Genomic DNA, 26,412 nt, shown 5'->3' with positions numbered 1-26,412 from the left:
CATTGCGGAGCACAGGCTCCGGACGCGCAGGCTCAGCGGCCATGGCTCACGGGCCCAGCCGCTCCGCGGCATGTGGGATCTTCCCAGACCGGGGCACGAACCCGTGTCCCCTGCATTGGCAGGCGGACTCTCAACCACTGTGCCACCAGGGAAGCCCAGATGATCCATTTTCATTGGGCTTCAGCCCTTTTTTCTACCTAAAGTAGAAAAGACTTCAAAAGTCTTTTTTGAAGACTTACGGTATCCTGAAGAAAGTAACGCTGAAAGCACTACTCTCCTAGATGAAGTCAGTGTTACTCCCTGTTTTACGGTAGGTCAGCTGTTGTTCATGGAAACTAGTCCTTGTACCTTAATGTTGTTTCAGCATTGCATTCATTCTACAGATATATTTTATTTATTTATTTTTATTTTACTATTGTTTGTGTTTATTTAGTTATTTTTTGTCTTCGTTGGGTCTTCATTGCTGCGCACAGGCTTTCTCCAGTTGTCGCGAGCAGGGGCTTCTCTTCGTTGCGGCGCGCGGGCTTCTCATTGCAGTGACTTCTCTTGTTGCAGAGCACGGGCTCCAGGCGCACAGGCTTCAGTAGTTGTGGCATATGGGCTCAGTAGTTGTGGCTTGCAGGCTCTAGAGCACAGGCTCAGTAGTTGTGGTGCACAGGCTTAGTTGCTCTGTGGCCTGTGGGATCTTCTCGGACCAGGGCTCGAACCTGTGTCCCTTGCATTGGCAGGCAGATTCTTAACCACCGTGCCACCAGGGAAGCCCCTACAAATATTTTTTGAGGGTCAGTTATGTACCAGGTGTGATGCTAAGCACTGGAGATAAAAAGATAAACAGGGCACTGTCCATGCACTCAGGAGTGCATAGTCTACAGCAGGAACTCAGTATCAAAAGGAGTAAAATAATAGAGCTCAGAAACTGCTATGATAGGTGTTTAGGAAAATGCAGTGGGGGCCAGAGGAAGAAATAATTCTTCCAGGCAAGAAGGAGGTGTCAAGGAAAAATGATTTTTTAATTGGGCCCATTATCCTTTTTTTTCTCTGTCCATTTGAAATGAGTCTTCAAAAATGATTAGGAGTTTGCCAGTCAGAAAAGCAAGAAGGCTGTTGTCGGTAGAGAAAGCAGCCTGAGCAAAGACAGAGTAACTTTTTTTTTTTTTTTTTTTTTTTTTTTGCGGTACGCGGGCCTCTCACTGTTGTGGCCTCTCCCATTGTGGAGCACAGGCTCCAGATGTGCAGGCTCAGCGGCCATGGCTCACGGGCCTAGCCCCTCCATGGCATGTGGGATCTTCCCGGACCGGGGCACGAACCCGTGTCCCCTGCATCAGCAGGCGGACTCAACCACTACTCCACCAGGGAAGCCCAAGACAGAGTAACTTGTTCTGTGAGTTAGGAGCACAGAATACGTACATTCATGTGTTCAGTCAACAAACATCTGTTGAGTTTCTGCTGTGTCAGATAACTGTGCTTGTGTGTTAGAGATTCAAGACCAAAAAGACACACTTCCTGCCTTCAAGCAGTTTGTAGGTTAGTCGAGAACAGAGACATGTAAACATAATTAAATACAATTTGGCAGGTACAGGGATAGCGTTTATAAGGTTATGAGTGTGGTCACTTAAGTGGCTAGATTGAAGATAGATGATGGGAGATGCTTCCTGGAAGTCATGAATAGAATTGGCAAGAGATGACACCGGAAAGGTAGGTTAGGGCCAGACTGTAAAGAGTTCAGTGATGTAAGGTACTAGTTCTAGAGTCAGATTGCCTGGGTTCAAATCCCAGCTCTGCCACTTACTAGCTTTGTTAACTTAAGCAGTTTCTTAACCTTTCTGTACCTCAGAGTAGTCTTTTCCTCATTTAATAGTGTGAGGATTAAACAAGATAATATGTGAGAAATCCTTAGAACATCCTGCTAAAACCATTATACCAGCTTTGTGTGGTCTGTTTGAACTTAAGTGGCTCTAATGGTATAGTTTTCAGAAACTATGTCATGTTAATTCTAGCAGGGAAATAGACGATTTTCTTAAGTTGAAAGGAAAATGAAAATTAAATGCATTGGTTTTTCTTTAAAACCCTCTTGGTCTGTAGGTTATGTTATAGACAAGAGCAGTAAGGAAAATCCTGTTCTCAAGTATGTCTTCTGTAGAATTGAGAGCAAAGTAAAGGAAGATCATGGCTGAGTGAAATTAGTCAGAGAGGTTAGAGTTTGTTACTAAGCCAGCCTGTGTTTTCAAGTAATTGATTTTTTTGTTTCTGACAATGACTCTGTAGAAATCCCAGTTGTCATCTTCTATAATAGCTCAGATGAATCTCTTTAATAAATCATCCTGTAAACAATGGTGAGATACCTTTTTTTTGGTCTAATAAATTAGCAAAAATGAAAAATGCTTTGGTCATACCTTCTGTTGTCAAGGGTTGGAAGAAATTGATATGCTCAGACATTGCTGGCAGCACTGAAAATCGATGAAGGACTAGTTCTCCTTCTGTCACTGTATAGAATGTGTGTTTCAGTTTCCTCATCTGGGAAACAAAGGGATGGGGCTGCATAAGCCATTCAAGGTGGCTGAATCACGGTCAGAGTCACCTAGACAGTACATGCCCGTTCTCCCACTGTCCCAGAGCATATCAGAAAGGGAGAGGGTCTGTGGTTCAAAAGATTTCCCTAGAGATTCTGATTATCTACCATGACATCCACATTGAGAACCACTGAACTAGAGGACCTCTAAGAATCCTTTCAATTTTAACTTTCTAGGTTTCTGTGGTCAGGGAGGAAGAAACTTTTAAGTAGGAAATGCAGGAATATTTGGAACATATTAGCAAAAATAGTTTGTTCACAATATTAGGGCACCTCAATTCTATGTTTTGTTCAAAGTCTATTGTCAGTGAATAGTATAGCTAGAGATTCTCGCACAAGCGTACTATAGTTAGGTGTAAGCATCTTTATTGCAGCATTGTTTGTAATGGGGGGAAAATGAGAAACAGGTGTCTGTCAGAAGAAGATCAGATAAATCAAGCATGACAGACCCCAGCAGTAGAATGCAGCCACTATACAGCCATTAAAAAAATCCTAACTCCAACCCTCCAGCAAATACAGTAGGGTCTACAGTTGTAATAAACAAAATCATTCCTCAGCATCTCCATCACAACCACTGTAGTCTAAGCCACCATCTTTTACTGCAGTAGCCTCCTAACGAGTCCCCCTGTGTCTGCTCTTGTGCCTCTTCAGTCTGTTTTATACAGAGTATAGAAATTGTGTCATTTCTTTTATAGTTTCTAATGTGCAATACTGCAGTTCAATTCTAATGCAAACCATCCAGAGTCAGCACAGACATCACAAGTTAGGGGCGTGGTCCTTAACCAAATTACCCTCACTTCAGACACCACCTACAAGTTTGGGAGGGCCCCAGGCTGTACACACTTCTTAACAACTGGTTACAAATTCAGGGGAATTCCCATGACCTCCTCAGGTTCATTAACTCACTAGAACAACTCATAAAACTCAAGAAAGCATTATACTTATGATTATAATTTCACTATAAAGGATACAGATCAGGGCCATCCAATGAAGAGATCTGTAGGGTGATGTCTAGGAGGGTCCTGAATACAGAGCTTCCATGTCCTCTTCCCATGGAATCAGGGCATGTAGCCCTCCCAGGAAGCTCTCCCAAGGCCTAGTGTTCACAGCTTTATCGGGATTTCACTACTTGAACATGACTGATTGACTCATTGGCTGCATGCTTGAACTCAGTCTCTAGCCCTCCCCCTATCCAGTAGGTCATGCTAATATCACTTAAAGCCTAAACCCTGTAAGTTGACATTGGTCTTTCTAGCTTAACAAACCCACATCCTGAGTCATCTTTTTAGCATAAACTCAGGTGTGGTCTTAGGGTCCACAGTGAATAACAGATACTCCTATCCCTCCCAGAAGTTCCAAGGGTTTAAAACCTTGCTGTGAAGAACCAAGGACAAAGGCCAGTCAGATTCTTTGTTTACAGCCCCATCACACTTAGAATAAAATCAAACGTCTTTATCAAGGCCATGAGGCCTAGATGATCTGGCTCTCCCACCTCATCTCCTGTTCCTTTTCATTTATTCTCCTGCAGTACTGGCTTCCATTCTGTTCCTTAAACACATCAGGCATGCTCAGATTCTTTGTACAAGCTGTTCTGATGTCATTTTATGAGCTGATTCCTTTATTCATTTAAAAATAGCCCCTGTTTCCCGTCCTCTTTATCCCTTCGCCCTGTGTTTTTATTCTTCAGTGCATGGTAGTTACTAAATAAATATTTGTAGAATTACTTAGTTAATGGATACTTTTTATTCCTTTTGAATTGTGTGAATGTATTATCTATTCAAAAATAACTTTAAAGAATAAGGCAAGGGAAAATATACATTTAAATAAAGCAACTTAGCTTTGTTTATTCCATAAGTTAGCTTATGAAGTGCTTTGTATCCATTTTTGTATGTATGCTTTTTTCCATTGATATTTTCAATGTGGAAGCAGAATTAATTCCTTCCCCTTTCTGTTTCTTTAAGACTTTGTTTATGATGCTGTTATAGCATTTATTGTAGTGAATCCTGTCATCTGCCCGCTTCTCCTTCCTACTACCTGCCCTGCCCCATCCGTGCCCCCAGACCTTGAAATTCTTGTAGCCTTGGCGCCAACCACAATTCCTAGTATATATTAGAAGGTGTTCAGTAAATACTAATTTTAACTAAATTGATATCTTCTCTATTAGCCCAATAAAAGCATAATGCTGAACTTGAGAATCATCAATTAAAAACTGTACAGTACAATACCTTTCCATCTTATTTTCATTAATTAAATAATGTACATTTGTGCTTTAGGAAATATTTGGTGCTAACATGATATAAAACTCATTACATGTCTTTGAGGAAGGGACTATTAAAGGAGGAATTCAGGTGCTTTCATAAGGTATTTACAGCACTAAAGCTGTATTCTTTAATAGAGGAAGTTGCAAGGTGCTGTATGGGCACAGTAGAGGGAGAGACTGAGTCGAGGATAAAGATTTCCCTTAAGTTTAAACTGTGTGGAAAAGCAAGTTAGAAAAATCTGCTATGCAGAGAGTAGAGTAGGAGAGGAGAGAGCATTTCAGTAGAAAATTGTATGGTTGAAAACACAGCCATGAAAGAAGGAGGGTAGGATACCTTGTAGGAAATCTTTGAAGATGAAAGTAGAAAGGTTCGTGCCGGATTATAAGGGGGTTTGCATGCCATATAGTGTGGACAAAAAATTAATTAATCGATCTAAGAAAGAAATGGAAAAATTTTATTTGAGCCAAATTGAGGATTATTACCTGGGAACAGCATGTCAGAAAGCTCCAAGAACTGTTCAGCCATTAGAAGTCAAGGCACAGTTATATAATTTTTTTGACACAGAGAGTTGTATATTAAGTGATGGATTATTGACAGTTTACACAATCCAGATCTAAGCATCCCTTTACAAGATCAAGAAGGAACATTATCTTTTAAGTAGTTGTCTTGTTGCTAAGAGAATGTTGCTCTTACATGAGCAGGTATTTCTGCCAATGGGGGGAGGTTTGCTCGATGCATAATGCAGATACACAATGCACAGTAAGGGGAAGAGAGGGAGCCAAAGGGCAGAGAAGATTTTTTTATGTTTAAATTTTTCTTGTCTTGGGAGTTCCCTGGCAGGCCAATGGTTAAGACTCCATACTGTCACTGCCAAGGGCCCGGGTTCAGCCCCTGGTCAAGGAACTAAGATCTCACAAAAAGCGCAGTGCAGTGAATGAATGAATGAATGAATGAATTTATCTCGTCTTGCCATAAAACAAATTTTATTTCACAATAGGAAAATGTGGACTTTGTCCTTATAAACAGGAAGAATTCATCAAGATTAGTAATAGATTTTTCACTTTAGAGAGATAATTCTTGTGGCAGTGAGGAAAATGGATTGAAAATTTAGTCATTGCAAAAAGCACAATTAAGAATTTAGCTTGGGCTTCCCTGGTGGCGCAGTGGTTGAGGGTCCGCCTGCCAATGCGGGGGACACGGGTTTGTGCCCTGGTCCGGGAAGATCCCACATGCCACGGAGCGGCTGGGTCCGTGAGCCATGGCCACTGAGCCTGCGCGTCTGGAGCCTGTGCTCCGCAACAGGAGAGGCCACAGCAGTGAGAGGCCCGCGTACCGCAAAAAAAAAAAAAAAAAAAAGAATTTAGCTTAAGGGACTTCCCTGGCGGTCCAGTGGTTAAGACTCCGCGCTTCCACTGCAGGGGGTGCGGGTTCAGTCCCTGGTCGGAGAGCTAAGATCCTGCATGCTGCGCCGTGCGGCCAAAAAAAGAAAGAATTTAGCTTAATAACCCACGCAAAAGATGATAAAAGGCCTGGAAAAGACATTGTGTATAGGGCTTGGGAACCAAGAGATTATGAAAAGTGACAGAGAAGTAGTTAAGGATTATGCACAGATTTCTAAGTGACAGGCAGGTTTACACTTCAGTTGTGGGGGTTCCCCCAGGTTTATTGAGGTAATTGACACATAACAGTGTGTTAGTCCAGGGTGTACGGCATGATTTCATACGTGTATATATTCCAGATGGTTATCACAATAAATTTCATTCACGTCAGTCACCTCACATCATTACAAATTATTTTTCTTGTGATAAGAACTTTTAAGATCTACTCTCTTAGCAACTTTCTAGTATACAGTGTTAACTATAGTCACCATGCTGTACTTTACACCCCCAAAACTTACTTCTCTTACAATGACAAGTTTTTATCTTTTGACCACCTTTACCCATTTCTCTCTCTCTCTCACTTTCTCTCTCACACACACACACAAACACACCACCCCCGCCTCTGGCAACCACGAGTCTGTTCTATTTCAGATTTTTTAGAGTTCACATAAAAGTGTGATCATTTGTCTTTCTCTGATTTATTCCATTTAGCATAATGCCATCAAGTTTCATCCAAGTTGTCACAAATGGCAGGATTTCCCTTTTTTATGGCTGAATAATATTCTACTGTGTGTGTATCACATTTCCTTTTTTCATCTGTCGTTGGATACTTAGGTTGTTTCCATGTCTTGGCTGTTGTAAATAATGCTGTAATTATTTATTTATGCAAAACAGTATGGAAGTTTCTCAGAAAATTAAAAATAGAACAACCATATGATCCAGCAATTCCACTTCTTAGTCTATATCCAAAGAAAACAAAATCATTATCTCAAAAACATACCTACACCTCCGTGTTCCTCAGTGGAACATTATATACTAAGATTTAATGGAAATAAGGTTTGGAGGAAGAGGAGAATGAGCAGAGGTGATCCTTAGTGTAGTTTGGGGCTTATTGTTTTTTAAATGCCTGTGGAGTATCCACATGGAAATGTCTAGTATGCCTTTGGAAATATGGAACTGAACTTAGGAGCATAATGATAGAGAGGGAGAGAAATAGATAGATAGATGTGGGAGTTACACATGAAGGCCATAGTGAAGCAAACAGTGGGAATAATGTGTTTTTTTGTTTGTTTATGGAAAACATACAGAGAAAAGAAGGCGATTGGCCCTAGGAAGCATCAGCTCTGGGTGGGAAAAAAAGTACTATTAGAAGCCAAGGCAGGGAAGTGTTTCCAAAATAAGAGAAGGACCAACCATGTCTGTAGGCCTGGGATTTGACAATTAAATGGTATAATTGAAACTAAACTAGTTTTGGTGGAGCGGTGTAAGCAAAAGTCAGATCTCAGAGGAGGGAGGGGGGCGGCAAATATTGAGTCCTTTTAGGAACGTTTAATTGTGAAGAGAAGAAGTGATGTGGAGCAGAGGGAGGCAGGACATATAGGGTACCCGAGTAAGAGGTCAAGTTGAAAAGATGTTTTCTCAAGTATGTGGAAATGTTGAACATTTTTGTAGATGAAGAGGAAGAAACAAGTACACAGGAAGAGTTGAAAATATGAGAAGAAAGATGATAATGGAGAAGGGCCTCAGAGGCCACATCAGGGAAATGGGAGATAGTATAGGTGGAGAATTGGCCTTAATGAAAAGAAGTAAGACCACTGCTGAAACCAGGAAGGAAGGACAGAGTAAGGATTTCAAAAAGTTTAGAGGTGTAGGGGAGGAAAGTTGAAATCAGTAACTGGATCACTTGATCAGGCCTCTGTAGTCTCCTTGTCCTGGAAGGGAGTAAGAGCAGGACTGAGGACTTTGGGTAAATGGTGAAAGTTTAGAACAGAAGGTAGAAGATTAGATAAGGCTAACATTTGCAAGATAGCAAAAGAGTGTTAAGGTAGAGTTGGATGTCCATTTGCGCTGACTGACCGAGAGATTCAGGTTGAGAAGGGAAACAAAACTGGAAGCACTCAAAGACTGAAAAAATGGAGTTCTAGGGACAGGAGATGGAACTTTAGGTTTAATGGAAATGAGAGACTAGGAAAGGAAGAAGGACAGAAAGCTGTAGTCATGGAGGGAAATATTCAGAGTTGTGAAAGACTCAATCCCTAAATCTTGAAAAATGATTGAAAAAGCAATACCTGCAATAGGATTTTGAAGGTTTTCTGTCATAAACAACCTTCAGACTTCTGTCCTGAGTGAGTAGTTTTGCTTTCACAATGGTTCACTACTGTCCCTTGAGGCAAGAAAGAAAAGAAAATACCAATGCTTACCCACTGCATAGAGAGTGGACAAGCAGGACAGGAGTTCGTTTCCACCCAGTTAGAGTTCAGTTGAAAGCAGTGCTATAGGATGAGATTGCTGAAAGAAATGCCAACGCTTACATTAAGATTTTACCCCTGACAGAAAATGAGCAAAGTGCTGGGTGGGCACATTCACCAGGGGGAGAAGGTGCCAGCCCACCCATCCATCATCCTCCAGCTAGTGCCTGGAGGGGCAGCATGTTTCTGTTTGCAGTGAGAACCAATAGTCACACCTGCTTGAAAACATTCTTTTGGATAATTGGGTAAAGATTTAAAGTTAGGTTAGGTGCCAACATATTCCCTGCATTCGTTAGGGTGGATAAGTGGCTCCACTGGCACTGAGCCTTCTTGGCTTCTTTTTTTGGACAAATCAGGTACAAAAAAAGAACAGCCCACCCATCCTTTCATTAATCCCTCAGTATTTTCTGTTTGAAAAAGATCTGGGAGCATGTGAAACTTGGTTTGGGCCTTACACTATTCACAATGTTCAGGTGAATTTTTTGGAATCTTTGTTACCCACGAGGCCTGTGGGGACCAGAAAGGTCCCTAAGTGGTACTAGGACAAGAAATGTCTAGCACTGGCCAGTCCTTCTCTCACATCTTGAAGGCAAGTGTTACAACAATTGTTGCTACTTTTCCTTCCAGAAATTGTATACAAAGGCAAGAATGGCAGTCAAGTTCTCAGAAGAGGATATGAAATAAGGGATAGAATCTCATACCTACCTGGGTCTAACACAGTGTGCGCGCACACGCACACACACACACACACACACACACTCTTTCACCTCAAACACACACACACTTTCACCTCAAACACACACACACTTTCACCTCAAAATGGCACACTTGGTGATCACAACTCTTCTTTCACTAAGCGTCTTTAAGCTTTTTTTTTTCCTTTTTGTTATGAGGACTGGGCTTAATGCTTGTGAAAGTATGGCTCTTCTCTGACTTCTTTTGCATCCTGGACCTATCCCCCTCTATAATAGAAGGCAAAACCCAAAGCGTTTTTTATAGTGATACAGTTAAGGTAGAAAAGACATGTTCTTTTGGTTTCCTAAAAAAGAAACTAAATTTTAAAGGGTATGTTATAGGCTATATGTTCATGTTTGGTTGTTACTATAATTTTGATAATTTTATTAACACCATAAACCTGTGTTAATTATAATAATGTATACCCTGTTCTTAAAGAACATTAGACCCAGTCTTTTGATGAAAAGCAGCTTATTGGTGCCATATCAAATGTCTAAAATGCCATCAAGTTTTCAGGGCTGCCTTGTTATCTTTATTTGTACAGATCAATCTGATTTTGGGTTCTTTATCAAGAATAATACGATCTTTTATTGAGCTAGAAAGAGATAGAAGGTGTTTTGTTTTTTAATTTTGGCTAGAATAGTGTTTCTCAAAGTGTGGTTCCTGGACCAGCAGCATCAGCATGATTTAAAGAAGCTCAGTGCCCAGATTTTTACTAGGGGATGGCACATAGGCAGTCTCTGCCTGACAGGTACCAGAATTCAGACTCCCAGAAGGAAGGCAGGTGTTCAGCATAAACTGTATTGTTTATACAGACAATGTAGGCACAGTAAGTTCTGGCAATGGTGTGAACCTCCCCAGAATCCAAGTTCCAGATGCTTGCCAAGGGCCAACCTAATATGCAGTGCTTTCAAAGGATAGCAGTCGGACCTGCTATGCTTCTTTTCTTCACAGCTGTCCTAAATATATCAGTGTTTGATCCATTCTTTTTATTGAGTTACTGGTCTTGATGTATGTCTGTGTGGCAATTTCCTTAGAATGTAAACTCTTTGAGGACAGATAGCATCTATTCTGTAAACTTTGTCAGACCTCAAGATGAGTGCCACTTACAGTGTGAGCCTATAATAAATCCTTTGCTTCTGTTCATGCTTTGTGCCTATATTGCCTGTTGCATCACTCCTTGTTTAAATGCTGGCCATTCTTCAGTGCCATACTCAACTCCCCAACTCTGCCATGAAGCCTTAACTGATTAGACACTTGACTTTGAGCTCTCCTTTTTCTTAACTCTAGTGGCCCACCAACTCTTGTGCTACTCAGTTTAGTGCTAGATTTTATACTGCCTTAAATTTTCCCCTCATTTCTTATACTTATCTGTCGTCTCCTGTCAAAATAAAAAACTCCTTAAAGCAGCCTGATCTTTTCTGTTTTAAAGAGCAGTGGTTCTTAGACCCCCCAAAATTTTTTTGATTGATTAATGATGTAAATTACATAGAAAAAACAAACTAAATAAAATGATTAGACCTAGCATTCTTGTATTTTTAGATATTTAGAGGTAAATCAAACAAACAAGCTTCCTCTTCAGAAGGAGAGTAGTTAGGGAATTCCCTGATGGTCCAGTGGTTAGGACTCTGTGCTTTCACTGACAAATGCCCTGGGTTCAGTCCCCGGTCGGGGAACTAAGATCCCGCAAGCCACGCAGCGCAGCCAAAAAAGAAAAAAGAAAAAGAGTAGTTAATCCCATAGATTTGATTAAACAAGATATAATTACAGAAAGGATACCTCCATTTTACAGAAACCTCCTGTGGTTTGAATAAGGGAATGTCAGAAACCAAATCAATTACAGTGGCCCTTAATTGTTAGCTGGGCCTCAGTTATCTTAAGTTGTTATATGGGGTTAAAGAAGTCATGTTAAACCAGTAATTTTTGATTGTATACTGTATTTTGCCAAATGTTTTTTTCCCCGAAACTGAAATTCTGGGAAGCCGCCATTATTCTAGACATAGTTGATAGCTGTAATTAATTGCGTCCTGCTTTTAGCAAACCAAATTGAACATGTTCTGTTAACCAAATTTTCAGTTATCTGTAGGGCTCTTTGTCCCATTTCCCATGGATGGGTAAAGGCATTTCTGTTGTCATTTTGTTTAATTATTATTGAGATGCTGGAGACTCGACATTTAAGATTGATCCCATTCAGCAGAGGATTTAGAACCAACAATTAGAAATTAGAGATGCTAACGTGTTTTAGTAGTATTGTATTCTTTTTTATTTATTTATTTATTTATTTTTGGCTCTGTTGGGTCTTCGTTTCTGTGCGAGGCCTTTCTCTAGTTGCGGTGAGCAGGGACCACTCTTCATCGCAGTGCGCGGGCCTCTCACTGTCGCGGCCTCTCTTGTTGCGGAGCACAGACTCCAGACGCACAGGCTCAGTAGTTGTGGCTCACGGGCCCAGTTGCTCCGTGGCATGTGGGATCCTCCCAGACCAGGGCTCGAACCCGTGTCCCCTGCATTGGCAGGCAGATTCTCAACCACTGTGCCACCAGGAAAGCCCCAGTAGTATTGTATTCTTGGTCAACTCATTTCTGTTCTAATTTCCCCTGTGGAGGTCTTGGCTAATAGCTTATATAGAATACCAAATTTAGACTCCAGGATCCATACAGCAGGTTATTGCTGCCATTTGAAGTGAATAAATCATCTTTTGTCTCCAATCTTTGCAGGTATAAAGAAGTGAATAAACGGAGACCCCGAAGTTTACTAGAGAAACTGCGCTGGGTGACCCTAGGCTACCATTATAACTGGGACAATAAGGTATTAAAATTTTCTTGCTAATTCCATTGTTTTTCCATTTTTATTCTTTTTGGGCCCGCATAGTTTGACTTTTTCCTGGCCAAGCTTAAAGTACCAGATTATACATATGTGGAAGGATTTCTTTCATTTATTCCCTCCTAAAATCCTCTTGATATGGTATCTCAAGAGGAATGAATAATTTATCAAGAGAAAATTACTTTTTCATATGCTCTCAGGTTATATTATTTTATCAGAAGTCATTGGTGCTTCTTCTGGGGAGGTTTCAGGGATACAGATTTTTCTTTACTGTATTAAAGAGCAGTTCTCAATTACAATCTTTATTTCCGTTATTATTTAGTGTTTGTTGATCATTTATTTTCTACATAATATGTGCCTGGAGTAAAAGAAGCTCCGTGTACTTCTGGTATTCTCTTCTATCAACTCACAAAAGAACTTTCAAGATCTAGACACCTTTGACTGCTATATAAGGTCTGAGCAGGAGAGATGGGAAAGAATGTCCTACAGTTAACAAAGTTCCATGTTTTCTTGAGGTACAATTTCTTCTTTCCTGACCCTATGATTCAGAAAATGGCGCCTTTATCGCTGGCATCTCAGTGCCTCTTTTCACAATGAGATGTTTGCCACCAAGTGGAAAGACTAATTCTGAGAGTAAACTGAATAAAGCAAATTGGTATAGACCATCTTCCTACTAATCAGTTACGTTTTAAGAGCTCCATAGTTTCAGTCAACCCAGCTCATTAATAAATATGTTAACTACTCAAAATAATGGTAAATGTTGCTCAGAACTATTCATGATAAAATTCTTATTTTCAGTGATATAGATTTAATGGAAAACTAGACATCTGTATTTGCGGAAATGGCCGTGTGGTTTTCTTTGGGTTAGACAGCCTGGATTTGAATCTTGCCTTCAGTATGGATAGTGCCTCCCTCATAAGGTGGTTGTGAGGATTAAATGATTAATGCCTTTGTAGTAATAACAACAGTGCCTGGCTATTCTAAGCAGTTAAATGTATTAACACCATAAATGTTAACTTATTGTTTTTTATGATATTAATTTTACTGTAGATATTGTTATTCTCCAAGGAATAAGTTAGCCCCATTTACTAAGAAAAACATGGAGTGAAAATTATCAAAAACACTGAAAGGGTAATCAGAAAAAGAGAAAGAGAATTAAGAAAGAAAGAGTAGTACATAGATAGTTTGGATAGGGATGAAAGCCCAAAAAGGTAATTCTTTCATTATAGCAGAGGCAGTCTAGTGCTAGAATAGGAGCTCTAAGTGGCTGGTCTTCTGAAGGACTAAAACAACATGGTAGAAGAAACCTTAAAGTTCTCTAACTACACCCTTAGTTTTGAGAAATTAAATAGGAGCTCTTACTTGCAATTCAGGAAAAGAAGAAAAAAGTAAAACAGATTCCAACTGAAGAGGCTTGGCCATCCATCAAAGACTTTTCAGAAAAGTCTTTCTTAACGTGAAATTAAAGCTCACTTCTCAGCCCCGAACCAAGATGGCGGAGTAGCAGGACGTGCTCTCACTCCCTCTTGTGAGAACACCAGAATCACAGCTAGCTGCTGGACAAACATCAACAGGAAGACACTGGAACTCACCAAAAAAAGATACCCCACATCCAAAGACAAAGGAGAAGCCACAATGAGATGGTAGGAGGGGTGTACTCACAGTAAAATCAAATCCCATAACTGCTGGGTGGGTGACTCACAGACTGGAGAACACTTATACCACAGAAGTCCACCCACTGGAGTGAAGGTTCTGAGCCCCCCGTCAGGCTTCCCAACCTGGGGGTCCGGCAACGGGAGGAGGAATTCCTAGAGAATCAGACTTTGAAGGCTAGTGGGATTTGATTGCAGGACTTTGACAGGACTGCGGGAAACAGAGACTGCACTTTTGCAGGGCATACACAAAGTAGTGTGCGCATCGGGACCCAGGGGAAGGATCAGTGACCCCAGGGGAGACTGAACCAGACGTACCTGCTACTGTTGGAGGGTCTCCTGCAGAGGCGGGCGGTGGCTGTGGCTCACCGTGGGGACAAGCACACTGCCAGCAGAAGTTCTGGGAAGTACTCCTTGGTGTGAGCCCTCCCAGAGTCCGCCATTAGCCCCAACAAAGAACCCAGGTAGTCTCCAGTGTTCGGTTGTCTCAGGCCAGACAACCAACGGGGTGGGGGGCGGGGAACCCAGCTCCACCCACCAGCAGTCAAGTGGATTAAAGTTTTAATGAGCTCTGCCCACCAGAGCAACAGCTCTACCCGCCACCAGTCCCTCCCATCAGGAAACTTGCACAAGCCTCTTAGATAGCCTCATCCACCAGAGGGCAGACACCAGAAGCAAGAAGAACTACAGTCCTGTAGCCTGTGGAACAAAAACCACATTCACAGAAAGATAGATAAGATGAAAAGGCAGAGGGCTATGTACCAGATGAAGGAACAAGATAAAAGCCCAGAAAAACAACTAAATGAAGTGGAGATAGGCAACCTTCCAGAAAAAGAATTCAGAATAATGATAGTGAAGATGATCCAGGACCTCGGAAAAAGAATGGAGACAAAGATCGAGAAGATGCAAGAAATGTTTAACGGAGACCTGGAAGAATTGAAGAGCAAACAAACAGAGATGAACAATACAATAACTGAAATGCAAACTACACTAGAAGGAATCAATAGCAGAATAACTGAGGCAGAAGAACGGATAAGTGACCTGGAAGACAGAATGGTGGAATTCACTGCTGCAGAACAGAATAAAGAAAAAAAAAATGAAAAGAAATGAAGACAGCCTAGGAGACCTCTGGGACAACATTAAACACAACAACATTCGCATTATAGGGGTCCCAAAAGGAAAAGAGAGAGAGGAAGGACCTGAGAAAATTTTTAAAGAGATCAGAGTCAAAAACTTCCCTAACATGGGAAAGGAAATAGCCACCCAAGTCCAGGAAGCATAAAGTGTCCCATACAGGAGAAACCCAAGGAGAAACACATCGAGACACATAATAATCAAATTGGCAAAAATTAAAGATAAAGAAAAATTATTGAAAGCAGCAAGGGTAAAATGACAAATAACATACAAGGGAACTCCCATAAGGTTAACAGCTGATTTCTCAGCAGAAACTCTACAAGCCAGAGGGGTATGGCATGATATAATTAAAGTGATGAAAGGGAAGAACCTACAACCAAGATTACTCTACCCAGCAAGGATCTCATTCAGATTCGATGGAGAAATCAAAAGCTTTACAGACAAGCAAAAGCTAAGAGAATTCAGCACCACCAAACCAGCTCTACAACAAATGCTAAAGGAACTTCTCTAAGTGGGAAACACAAAAGAAGAAAAGGACATACAAAAACAAACCCAAAACAATTAAGAAGATGGTCATAGGAACATACATGTCAATAATTACCTTAAACGTGAATGAATTAAATGCTCCAACCAAAAGACAGAGGCTCACTGAATGGATACAAAAACAAGACCTATCTATATGCTGTCTACAAGAGACCTAGGGACACATACAGACTGAAAGTGAGGGGATGGAAAAAGATACTCCATGCAAATGGAAATCAAAAGAAAGCTGGAGTAGCAATACTCATATCAGATAAAATAGACTTTAAAATAAAGAATGTTAAAAGAGACAAGGAATGAAGCTGCATAATGATCAAGGGATCAATCCAAGAAGAAGATATAACAATTATAATTGTATATGCACCCAACATAGGAGCACCTCAATACATAACGCAGCTGCTAACAGCTACAAAAGAGGAAACTGACAGTAACACAGTAATAGTGGGGGACTTTAACACCTCACACCAGTGGACAGATCATCCAAAATGAAAATAAATAAGGAAACAGAAGCTTTAAATGAGACAATAGACCAGATAGATTTAACTTATATTTATAGGACATTCCATCCAAAAACAACAGATTACACTTTCTTCTCAAGTGCACACACAACATTCTCCAGTATAGATCACATCTTGGGTCACAAATCCAGCCTCAGTAAATTTAAGAAAATTGAAATCATATCAAGCATCTTTTCTGATCACAACGCTATGAGATTAGAAATCCATTACAGGGAAAAAACGTAAAAAACACAAACACATGGAGGCTAAACAATATGTTACTGAATAACCAAGAGATCACTGAAGTAATCAAAGAGGAAATCAGAAAATACCTAGAGACACATGACAATGAAAACACGACGATCCAAAACCTATGGGATGCAGCAAAAGCAGTTCTAAGAGGGAAGTTTATAGCTATACAAACCTACCTCAAGAAACAAGAAGAATCTCAAACAATCTAACCTTACACCTAAAGGAACTAGAGAAAGAAGAAAAAACCCAAAGTTAGTAGAAGGAACGAAATCATAAAGATCAGAGCAGAAATAAATGAAATAGAAACAAAGAAAACAATAGCAAAGATCAATAAAACGAAAAGCTGGTTCTTTGAGAAGATAAACAAAATTGATAAACCATTAGCCAGACTCATCACGAAAAACAGGGAGAGGACTCAAATCAATAAAATTAGAAATGAAAAAGGAGAAGTTACAACAGACATCACAGAAGTACAAAGCATCCTAAGAGACTACTACAAGCAACTCTATGCCAATAAAATGGACAACCTGGAAGAAATGGACAAATTTTTAAAAAGGTATAATCTTCCAGGACTGAACCAGGAAAAAGGAATAGAAAATATGAACAGACCAGTCACAAGTAATGAAATTGAAACTGTGATTAAAAATCTTTCAACAAACAAAGGTCCAGGACCAGATGGCTTCACAGGTGAATTCTGTCAAACATACAGAGAAGAGCTAACACCCATCCTTCTCAAACTCTTCCAAAAAATGGTGGAGGAAGGAATACTCCCAAACTCATTCTATGGGGCCACCGTCACCCTGATACCAAAACCAGACAAAGACACTACAAAAAAAGAAAATTACAGACCAATATCACTGATGAATATAGATGTGAAACTCCTGAACAAAGTACTAGCAAATGGAATCCAGCAACACGTTAAAAGGATCATACACCATGATCAAGTGGGATTTATCCCAGGAATGCAAGGATTCTTCAATATATGCAAATCAATCAGTGTGGTACACCATATTAACAAATTGAAGAAAAAAAACCATATGATAATCTCAGGAGATGCAAAAAAAGCTTTTGACAAAATTCACCCATTTATGATAAAAACTCTCCAGAAAGTGGGCATAGAGGGAACCTACCTCAACATAATAAAGGCCATATATGACAAACCCACAGCAAACATCATTCTTGGTGGTGAAAAACTGAAAGCATTTCCTCTAAGATCAGGAACAAGACAAGGATGTCCACTCTCACCACTATCATTCAACCTAGTTTTGGAAGTCCTAGCCACGGCAATCAGAAGAAAAAGCAATTAAAGGAATACAAATTGGAAAAGAAGAAGTAAAACTGTCACTGTTTGCAGACGACATCGTACTATACATGGAGAATCCTAAAGATGCCACCAGAAAACTACTACAGATAATCAATGAATTTGGTAAAGTTGCAGGATACAGAATTAATGCACAGAAATCTCTTGCATTCCTATATGCTAATGATGAAAAATCTGAAAGAGAAATTAAGGAAACACTCCCATTTACCATTTCAACAAAAAGAATTAAATACCTAGGAATAAACCTAACTAGTGAGACAAAAGACCTATATGCAGAAAACTATAAGACACTGATGAAAGAAATTAAAGATGATAACAACAGATGGAGAGATATACCATGTTCTTGGATTGGAAGAAACAATATTGTGAAAATGACTGTACTACCCAAAGCAATCTCCAGATTCAATGTAATCCCTATCAAATTACCGATGGCATTTTTACAGAACTAGAACAAAAAATCTTAAAATTTGTATAGTGACACAAAAGACCCCGAATAGCCAAAGCAGTGTTGAGGGAAAAAACAGAGCTGGAGGAATCAGACTCCCCAACTTCAGACTATACTACAAAGCTTCAGTAATCAAGAAAATATGGTACTGGCACAGAAACAGAAGCATAGATCAATGGAACAAGATAGAAAGCGCAGAGATAAACCCATGCACCTATGTTCAACTAGTCTATGACAAAGGAAGCAAGGATATACAATGAAGAAAAGACAGTCTCTTCAATAAATGGTGCTGGGAAACTGGACAGCTACATGTAAAAGAATGAAATTAGAACACTCCCTAACACCATGCAGAAAAATAAACTCAAAATGGATTAGAGACCTAAATGTAAGACCGGACACTGTAAAACTCTTATAGTAAAACATAGGAAGAACACTCCTTGACATAAATCACAGCAAGGTCTTTTTTGATCCACCTCCTAGAGTAATGGAAATAAAAACAAAAATAAACAAATGGGACCTAATGAAATTTCAAAGCTTTTGCACAGCAAAGGAAACCATAAACAAGACGAAAAGACAACCCTCAGAATGGGAGAAAATATTTGCAAACGAATCAACAGAAAAAGGATTAATCTCCAAAATATATAAACAGCTCATGCAGCTCAATATTAAAAAAACAAACAACCCAATCCAAAAATGGGCAGAAGACCTAAATAGACATTCTCCAAAGAAGACAGATGGCCAAGAAGCACATGAAAAGCTGCTCAACATCACTAATTTTTAGAGAAATGCAAATCAAAACTACAATGAGGTATCACCTCACACCATTTAGAATGGGCATCATCAGAAAATCTACAAACAACAAATGCTGGAGAGGGTGTGGAGAAAAGGGAGCTCTCTTGCACTGTTGGTGGGAATGTAAATTGATACAGCCACTACAGAGAACAGTAGGAGGTTCCTTCAAAAACTAAAAACAGAATTACCATGTGTCCCAGCAATCCCACTACTGGGCATATACCCAGAGAAAACCATAATTCAGTGCACCCCAGTGTTCATTGCAGCATTATTTACAATAGCCAGGTCATCGAAGCAACCTAAATGCCCATCGACAGACGAATGGATAAAGAAGTTGTGGTACATATATACAATGGAATATTACTCAGGCATAAAAAGGAACGAAATTGGGTCATTTGTTGAGATGTGGATGGATCTGTAGACTGTCATACAGAGTGAAGTAAGTGAGAAAGAGAAAAACCAATATCGTATATTAACGCATATATGTGGAACCTAGAAAAATGGTACAGATGAATTGGTTTACAGGGCAGAAATTGACACACAGCCGTAGAGAACAAACGTATAGACACCAAGGGGGGAAAGCGGTGGGGGTGGGGGTGGGGGTGTGATGAATTGGGAGATTGGGATTGACATGTATACACTAATATGTATAAAATTGATGACTAATAAAAAAAATGAGGAAGAGAAACAGGAAATAAGTATGTTGTTAACATACTGAAATAACAAAAATATACTGAAGCCCATTTTTTAAATGTGGATGAAAGATTAGTGTGTGTGTGATAGGTTTCTAGTTGTTGTTACTGTTCGCATTCCTGTTAATGGATTCCTGTTTCTGCTGTATTGAATCCTCTGTGCTTTGGAGCAGGTGTGTACCAATTGTCTTTTGTCCCAGTAATAATCACTTACTGAAGACAAAAAAAAAAAAAAAAAAAAAAGCTCAGTTCTCTCCAGAGCTATGACCATTGCTTCAGCTAGTCAACACTAGTGGGGATGTGAGACAAAAGTGGATTTTCTAATCAGATTTGAGGTTGATTGAGTAATGGGAGGAATGAGAGAGGAGCATCAGCCCAAGGAAGAGTATCAGGATGCTGCTGGCTTACATAGCCAGACTAGCCCTCAGCCTCCTCTGCGTAGGAGGCTGCTGCCTTGTCATTCTCAGAAATTGTATATGTTTGTAGAGAGTGTGTTCTGGCCTTTGTTTTTTGTTTTTTAAAAGAAAAAGGATATTTATGATCCTTAGGTACAAAAAATAGAGGCAGTTCCGGGGTAAAGTGCTGAAAATTACTTCCATTTTAAGGTTGTGCCTTGACCACAGTGTCAGTTTATATTCAGATGTTTTGAGCATGTCATCCCATCAGATTGACTAGTGAAATCACATGAAACTACGTTGCAGGCTGAGGGGTCCAAAATCAAACTAGCTATAGTATTTGAGTTGCCCTTTTTTTTTTTTTTTTTTTTTTGCGGTACGTGGGCCTCTCACTGTTGTGGCCTCTCCCATTGCGGAGAGCACAGGCTCCGGACGCGCAGGCTCAGCGGCCATGGCTCACGGGCCTAGCCGCTCTGCGGCATGTGGGATCTTCCCGGACCGGGGCACGAACCCATGTCCCCTGCATCAGCAGGCGGACTCTCAACCACTGCGCCACCAGGGAAGCCCTGAGTTGCCTTTTTTTTTTTTAAATAAACTTTGTATTTTAGTATAGTTTTAGGTTTACAGAAAGGTTGAAAAGGTAGTACAGAGTTCCCAAATACCCCACACCCAGTTTTCCCTTTTATTAACGTCATATTAGTATGGTACCTTTTTCTCAATTAGTGAACCAATAGTAATACTTTTTTTTTAATATTGATATTTATTTATTTATTTATTTGGCTGTGCTGGGTCTTAGTTGCGGCGCGTAGGATCTTCGTTGCTGCATGTAGCATCTTTTAGTTGTAACATGCAGGCTGTTAGTTGCAGCATGTGGCATCTAGTTCCCTGACCAGGGATCAAACCCAGGCCCCCTGCAGTGGGAGCGTGGAGTCTAAACCGCTGGACTACCAGGGAAGTCCCAGTAATACATTATCATAATAGTGAAGTCCATACTTCATCTATATTTCCTTAATTTTTAACTGATGTACTTTCTGTTCCAGAATCCCATCCAGGTTACATAACATTTAGTCAGCGTGTTTCCTTAGGCACCTCTTGGTAGTGATAGTTTTGAGTTGCCTTTTACCCTAAGAGAACTATCCTGTTTGGGAGTAGAGTATACCAGAGAGAGGTGTAACTGCTTCATACGTTGACTCTATACAGCGTGACTGTGTCTGATGTATCACTGCATAGCACAGTGCCTACCATATAATAGGTGCTCAGTATTTTGAATTGACCCATTATTAGATTACTGGTTGCCTCAAAAATGGATGGCTACTAAGTAGTACAAACTACTGTGTATAAAATAAATAAGCTACAAGGATATATTGTACAGCACAGGGAACATAGCCAGTACTTTATAATAACTATAAATAGAGTATAATCTCTAAAAACTTTGAATCATGATGTAATATACCTGAAACTAATGTAATATCGTAAATCAGCTATACCTCAATAAAAGAAATTTTAAGGGATGAGTAAACCATGCTGTATTAATATTACATGTAATAGAGAACAGACTTGTGGTTGCCATGGGGGAGGGAGGGATTAGAAGTTTAGGGTCAGCAGATGCAGACTATTATATAGAGAATGGATAAACAACAAGGTCCTACTGTATAGCACCGGGAAGTATATTCAGTATCCTGTGATAAACCATAGTGGAAAAGAATATTAAAAAGAATGTAGGGCTTCCCTGGTGGCACAGTGGTTGAGAGTCCGCCTGCCGATGCAGGGGACCATGGGTTCGTGCCCCGGTCCGGGAAGATCCCACATGCCGCGGAGCGGCTGGGCCTGTGAGCCATGGCCGCTGAGCTTGCGCGTCCGGAGCCTGTGCTCCGCAACGGGAGAGGCCACAACAGTGAGAGGCCCGCATACCTCAAAAAGAAAAAAAAAAGAATGTATACATAGGTATAACTGAATCACTTTGCTGTACAGCAGAAACTGACACAACATTGTAAATCAATCAATCAGTATATTACATGTAAATTAGATGATTTTAAAGTGGTAATTAATCTTATGCCACAGTTTCCTATTTTCCTGAGATCATTGTTTATTTTTCTTATTCTCCCTACTTTTATCAAAGAAATACTCAGCAGATCATTATACACCTTTCCCTTCTGACCTGGCTTTCCTCTCAGAGCAAGTAGCTGCTGCCTGTGGATTTCAGGGTTTCCGAGCCGAAGCAGGTATCCTGAATTACTACCGATTAGACTCCACACTAGGAATCCACGTAGACAAATCTGAACTAGATCACTCCAAACCCCTGCTTTCGTTCAGGTAAGTTGGGTCTAGGGATTTTGAATTACTTATTATCAGTTCATTCCTTTTTCCAAAGCAATTTTAAGCTTAAATAAATAAATAAAACATTAGATTTTTTAAATGGTTGGACTCTATAATCTTTCACTTCTGGGCATCTTAGCCATGTATCATAAGTAAAATTAGCCAAGTCCTTTTAGAGTAATGACCAAATTACAATGAATATTTCTGTTCAAGATGCATGGAGTCTATCTTTTATAATGAGAGGTATTGTCAGTGTCTGTGGAATAGATAAGTGGTAGAGGCCATAAGGCAAAGTGAGCAACCTTTTTGGAATAGAGGAGAGAAAGCACAGAAGCCCGAAAAGTTTACTCTCCTTGTCTCCCTAAATGTAAGTTTATATTTTTGCAAAGTACTGCACCTGTATCTTATGAGGAAAGTGCATGAATTTTATTAATTGCCTTATCTTTAAAGTGAACAGGAATGATAAATATATAGTAAAGGACCCAAATAAATTTTAATTTGCTTATGTAATTGCTTCAGGTTTTATTTTGCAGCAGTTCTGTGGGCTATAATAAGTTTAAGTAGCAGATCACGGGCTGGTCACTCACAGACACAAGCCAGAAAAGAAGGATCTTAGCATGGTTTAAAAAGGAGGATTGGGACTTCCTGGTGGTCCAGTGGTTAGGACTTAATGCTTTCACTGCTGTGGACCCAGGTTCAATCCCTGGCCAGGGAACTAAGATCCCACAAGCTGCACAGTGCAACCAAAAAAAAAAAAAAAAGCAGTGGGCGGTAACTTTCCCAATCATGGATAGTAACAGAAACTTACTATGTGTATTGTTTTACTTTTTTTTTTTTTTTATAGCTTCGGACAGTCTGCCATCTTTCTCCTGGGTGGCCTCAAAAGAGATGAAGCGCCCACCCCCATGTTTATGCACAGTGGTGACATCATGGTAATGTCAGGTTTCAGCCGCCTGTTGAACCATGCAGTCCCGAGGGTCCTTCCCAGTCCGGAAGGGGAAAGCTTGCCTTGCTGCCTAGAGACGCCTCTCCCAGCTGACCTCCCCAGAGACTCAGTGGTGGAGCCCTGTTCTGTGGAGGACTGGCAGGTGTGCGCCAGCTACTTGAAAACTGCTCGTGTTAACATGACTGTCCGGCAGGTGCTGGCCATAGGTCAGGACTTCCCTTTGGAACTCATGGAGGAGAATAAAAGAGACGTTACCACAGAGGGTTCCTGCCATCTGGATGATGAGAATAGCCAAGTAAAACGAGCTAGGTTAAACCCTGACTGCTGAGACTTGGAGAGCCCCATTCTTTTACTCAGGCAGGTCTTACAGTAAATGACCATGCTGTTTTGTATTGCCGCAGACTTGAGCACAAAGACAGGCCAAAAGCAGAGACAGGGAAAAACTCGTCATTGATCACACTGTTGCCTTGGAACCCATCCTGAAGAGAAAACTGATTAATCACTTTGGTCAGAGAAGTGCTTGACATGATCCAGTCCCAGTTAGGTTTTGGCACTAACGTATGTGCGAAGTCCAAGGAGGTAAGAGCTCCCAACACAGCCTCTCAGCCTCGCCGTTATCTCTAAGCGAGGTAGACGTGAGTTTCCATGTCTGTGGAATCTTTAAATACCTCAGGTTTTATTGATGGGAAACATAATTCACCTTCCACCACCCCATCTAATGATTTGTGGTTCCATGAACCAACCATTAGTCTTACCTTCTTAATTCTTCCAATCAACACCAAATTCTTTGATGTTCTCTAGCCTTCACAGAAAAATCCTATACACTTAAGACAGTGGAACTGGAAATCACATCTCCTAGAAAAGACAATCACAGCTATCTCTCTTGCCTAAAAGGTAAATACATATATAAACCCAAGGAAAGAGGGACAGTTTCTCCAGATGTCTTTCAGGTCTGTGAACTCTTCCCGTTGGCTTTTAAATGCAGTTTTAATTGTTGGACTAAAAAAGTCCTGAGGGTATTCTGTAACTGTTTTCCCCATGAATAAACTTACTCAGTTTTAAATTAAAGATCTGTATCTATGTTTGAGGGTAAGTGTATCTGGGATTCATTTTTTCCTATTTTCACTTGCTGTATTGTTCATGCTATTGAAGCCTTCTAGCTGTTTCTGCCCTAAGTATTCTTTGTGGCTGTCTCACAGGAGAGAATATTCCTTGATACTCTAGTCACTGCTGTTTTTTGTATTGTAGACAGTATGGAAAATGCACGAAGCACTGAGTTTAATCTGTGTACCCCCACCAGCTCACCTCGGTATACCCTGAGCCTTTAAGTTACCTTATGTCTCGGTGGGCCTCAGTTTCCTCACTCATAAAATGAAAATATTTATTACCATCTTCCTAGATGGATATTGCTATTTCAAACAATAATGGAAATTTAGTGCTCCTTTCTAGAAACATAATATTGCCAATATTTTATTACTATCTGGACTCTTAGAAACATCCCGGCTTATTTGTTTGTGTGGACGACTGACCAGAAGCTGCTTTGATACCTGCTGCTTGCAACATGACTTGCCAAATTTGCATTTCTCCTCTGTCCTGCCTTTGTTTCTTCTGAGTGTTGAATATTGAGTTTATATTGTAATCCTTGGGGTTTTTTTGTTTGAAGGAATAAAAATTAACAGGTTCATCCTTTATGTGTACATACATAGGTTCTAAAATTCATTTGTGATAGGATAATTTTATATAATTAAAATTACCACTGGAAAAATCCCATAAATTTTTCATAATGTACATTATATGAACACTGTGTACATAATATGTGACCCACTGAACACCAACACATGTCATTTAGTAAATCCAGCAGTCAGCTTATCTTTCAGCATTAGAAGATTGCTCTTTAATCAGTTGATTATCAGGTGAAGGTATTGCCTTGTGTTCAGGGTCAATATTTTACAAAAAATACATGTTCAAACTGTAAACTCACACTCCATCAAGCAAGATATGTATGCTGTGAGAAGCATGTGGAAACAGGCCAGCCAAGAGGATGGAAGACTCCTCTCTCCCAGCCCACGCTTCCTCTAGGCATGTGCTCCTGGACTCATTTGGGGGGTGGAGAAGCCTGAGCAGAATTGTTCGCACACTTCATTTCTCTCTCGTTTTTATGTATATTTCTGTGAGGCACATATAGTTGAAGATGTATACAATGCAACTATACTTTGACAGCAGAAATTATACAGCTCAAGGAAAAAGGAAAAATTGGTGATTTTTCTACATTTAAATGAGGATGATCCCCCCCCCAAGTTTGTTTTAGTTGTCTACCAGATGTTTTCTAAGTCAGGTGTCAGCAAACTATGAGCTACCCTCTGTTTTTGTACTGCCCGTGGACTAACTATCATTTGTACATTCTTAAATGGTGGGGGGGAAAAACTCAGAAGAATAATATTAGTGACACATGAAAATTATATGAAATTCAAATTTCTGTGTCCATAAATAGTTTTATTGGAACACAGCCACACTAATTCATTTCTGGATTATCTGTGGTTGCTTTCATGCTAAAATGACAGAGTTGAATAATTGCAGCAAAGTCTAAAAGATATGATCCAGGCTCTACAGCAAACGTTTGCCAACACCTAGAAAGGAAACCAGACCCCTAGAAAGGAACCTGAAACCAAGAGAAGACGTCAAGGGGAAGATATTTTGTTTTCTTTATTATTTTATATCAAAAATGCCAGGGTAGATACTTTGTTCTAGGATGTATATGGTATCAAGAGTGGAGTCACAAATGTTAGGTCTGGGGAAACTGGCACTCATGCTCTGCAAGTGGCAGTGTAACTTGCTATAACCTCTAAGGCTCAGTTTGGCATCATGTAACCTATAATTCTGTTGTACATCCCAGTTGGGCCAGGGCAGTCCTGAATGATGTTCCGTTTTCCTCTCAGAAGGGTTCTGGTTTGATGATAAATTATATGGTCATCCTAATTATGTTCTAAAATGTGTACCATTTGACCCAATAAATTTCACTTCTGGTTGAGTCTAAGGAAGTAATTAGAGCTGTCTGCAAGATTTTTGTATAAGAATGTAATAGTCAGTTTGAAATAAGCTCAATATCCAGCAACAAGGAGTTGGTTGATTAAATTCATGTATATGTTCAGTAAATGGTTACTGAGCACTGTTCTTTGATTTGCACAAAGTACCTGCTTT

General features: G+C 40.1%; 1 protein-coding gene across 2 annotated transcripts in view; it reads left to right on the top strand.

The window, feature by feature from the left end:
• Positions 1–24,935, top strand: part of ALKBH1 (alkB homolog 1, histone H2A dioxygenase) — a 32,108-nt gene extending 7,173 nt beyond the window's left edge. For both annotated transcript variants that reach the window (XM_081227840.1, XM_081227839.1), the window contains exons 4-6: positions 12,127–12,217; positions 22,072–22,265; positions 23,113–24,935. In XM_081227840.1, the coding sequence (XP_081083966.1) occupies positions 12,127–12,217; positions 22,072–22,265; positions 23,113–23,542 (715 nt within the window). In that variant the 3' untranslated portion in view covers positions 23,543–24,935. The remainder of the gene's footprint in view (positions 1–12,126; positions 12,218–22,071; positions 22,266–23,112) is intronic.
• The last annotated feature ends 1,477 nt before the right edge of the window (positions 24,936–26,412 follow it).

The sequence above is a fragment of the Mesoplodon bidens genome (genome assembly GCF_964165515.1).
Source record: "Mesoplodon bidens genome assembly, chromosome: 3".
Taxonomy (NCBI): domain Eukaryota; kingdom Metazoa; phylum Chordata; class Mammalia; order Artiodactyla; family Ziphiidae; genus Mesoplodon; species Mesoplodon bidens.
The sequence above is the reverse complement of the archived record's forward strand: the minus strand, read 5'-3'. Positions and strand labels throughout refer to the sequence as shown.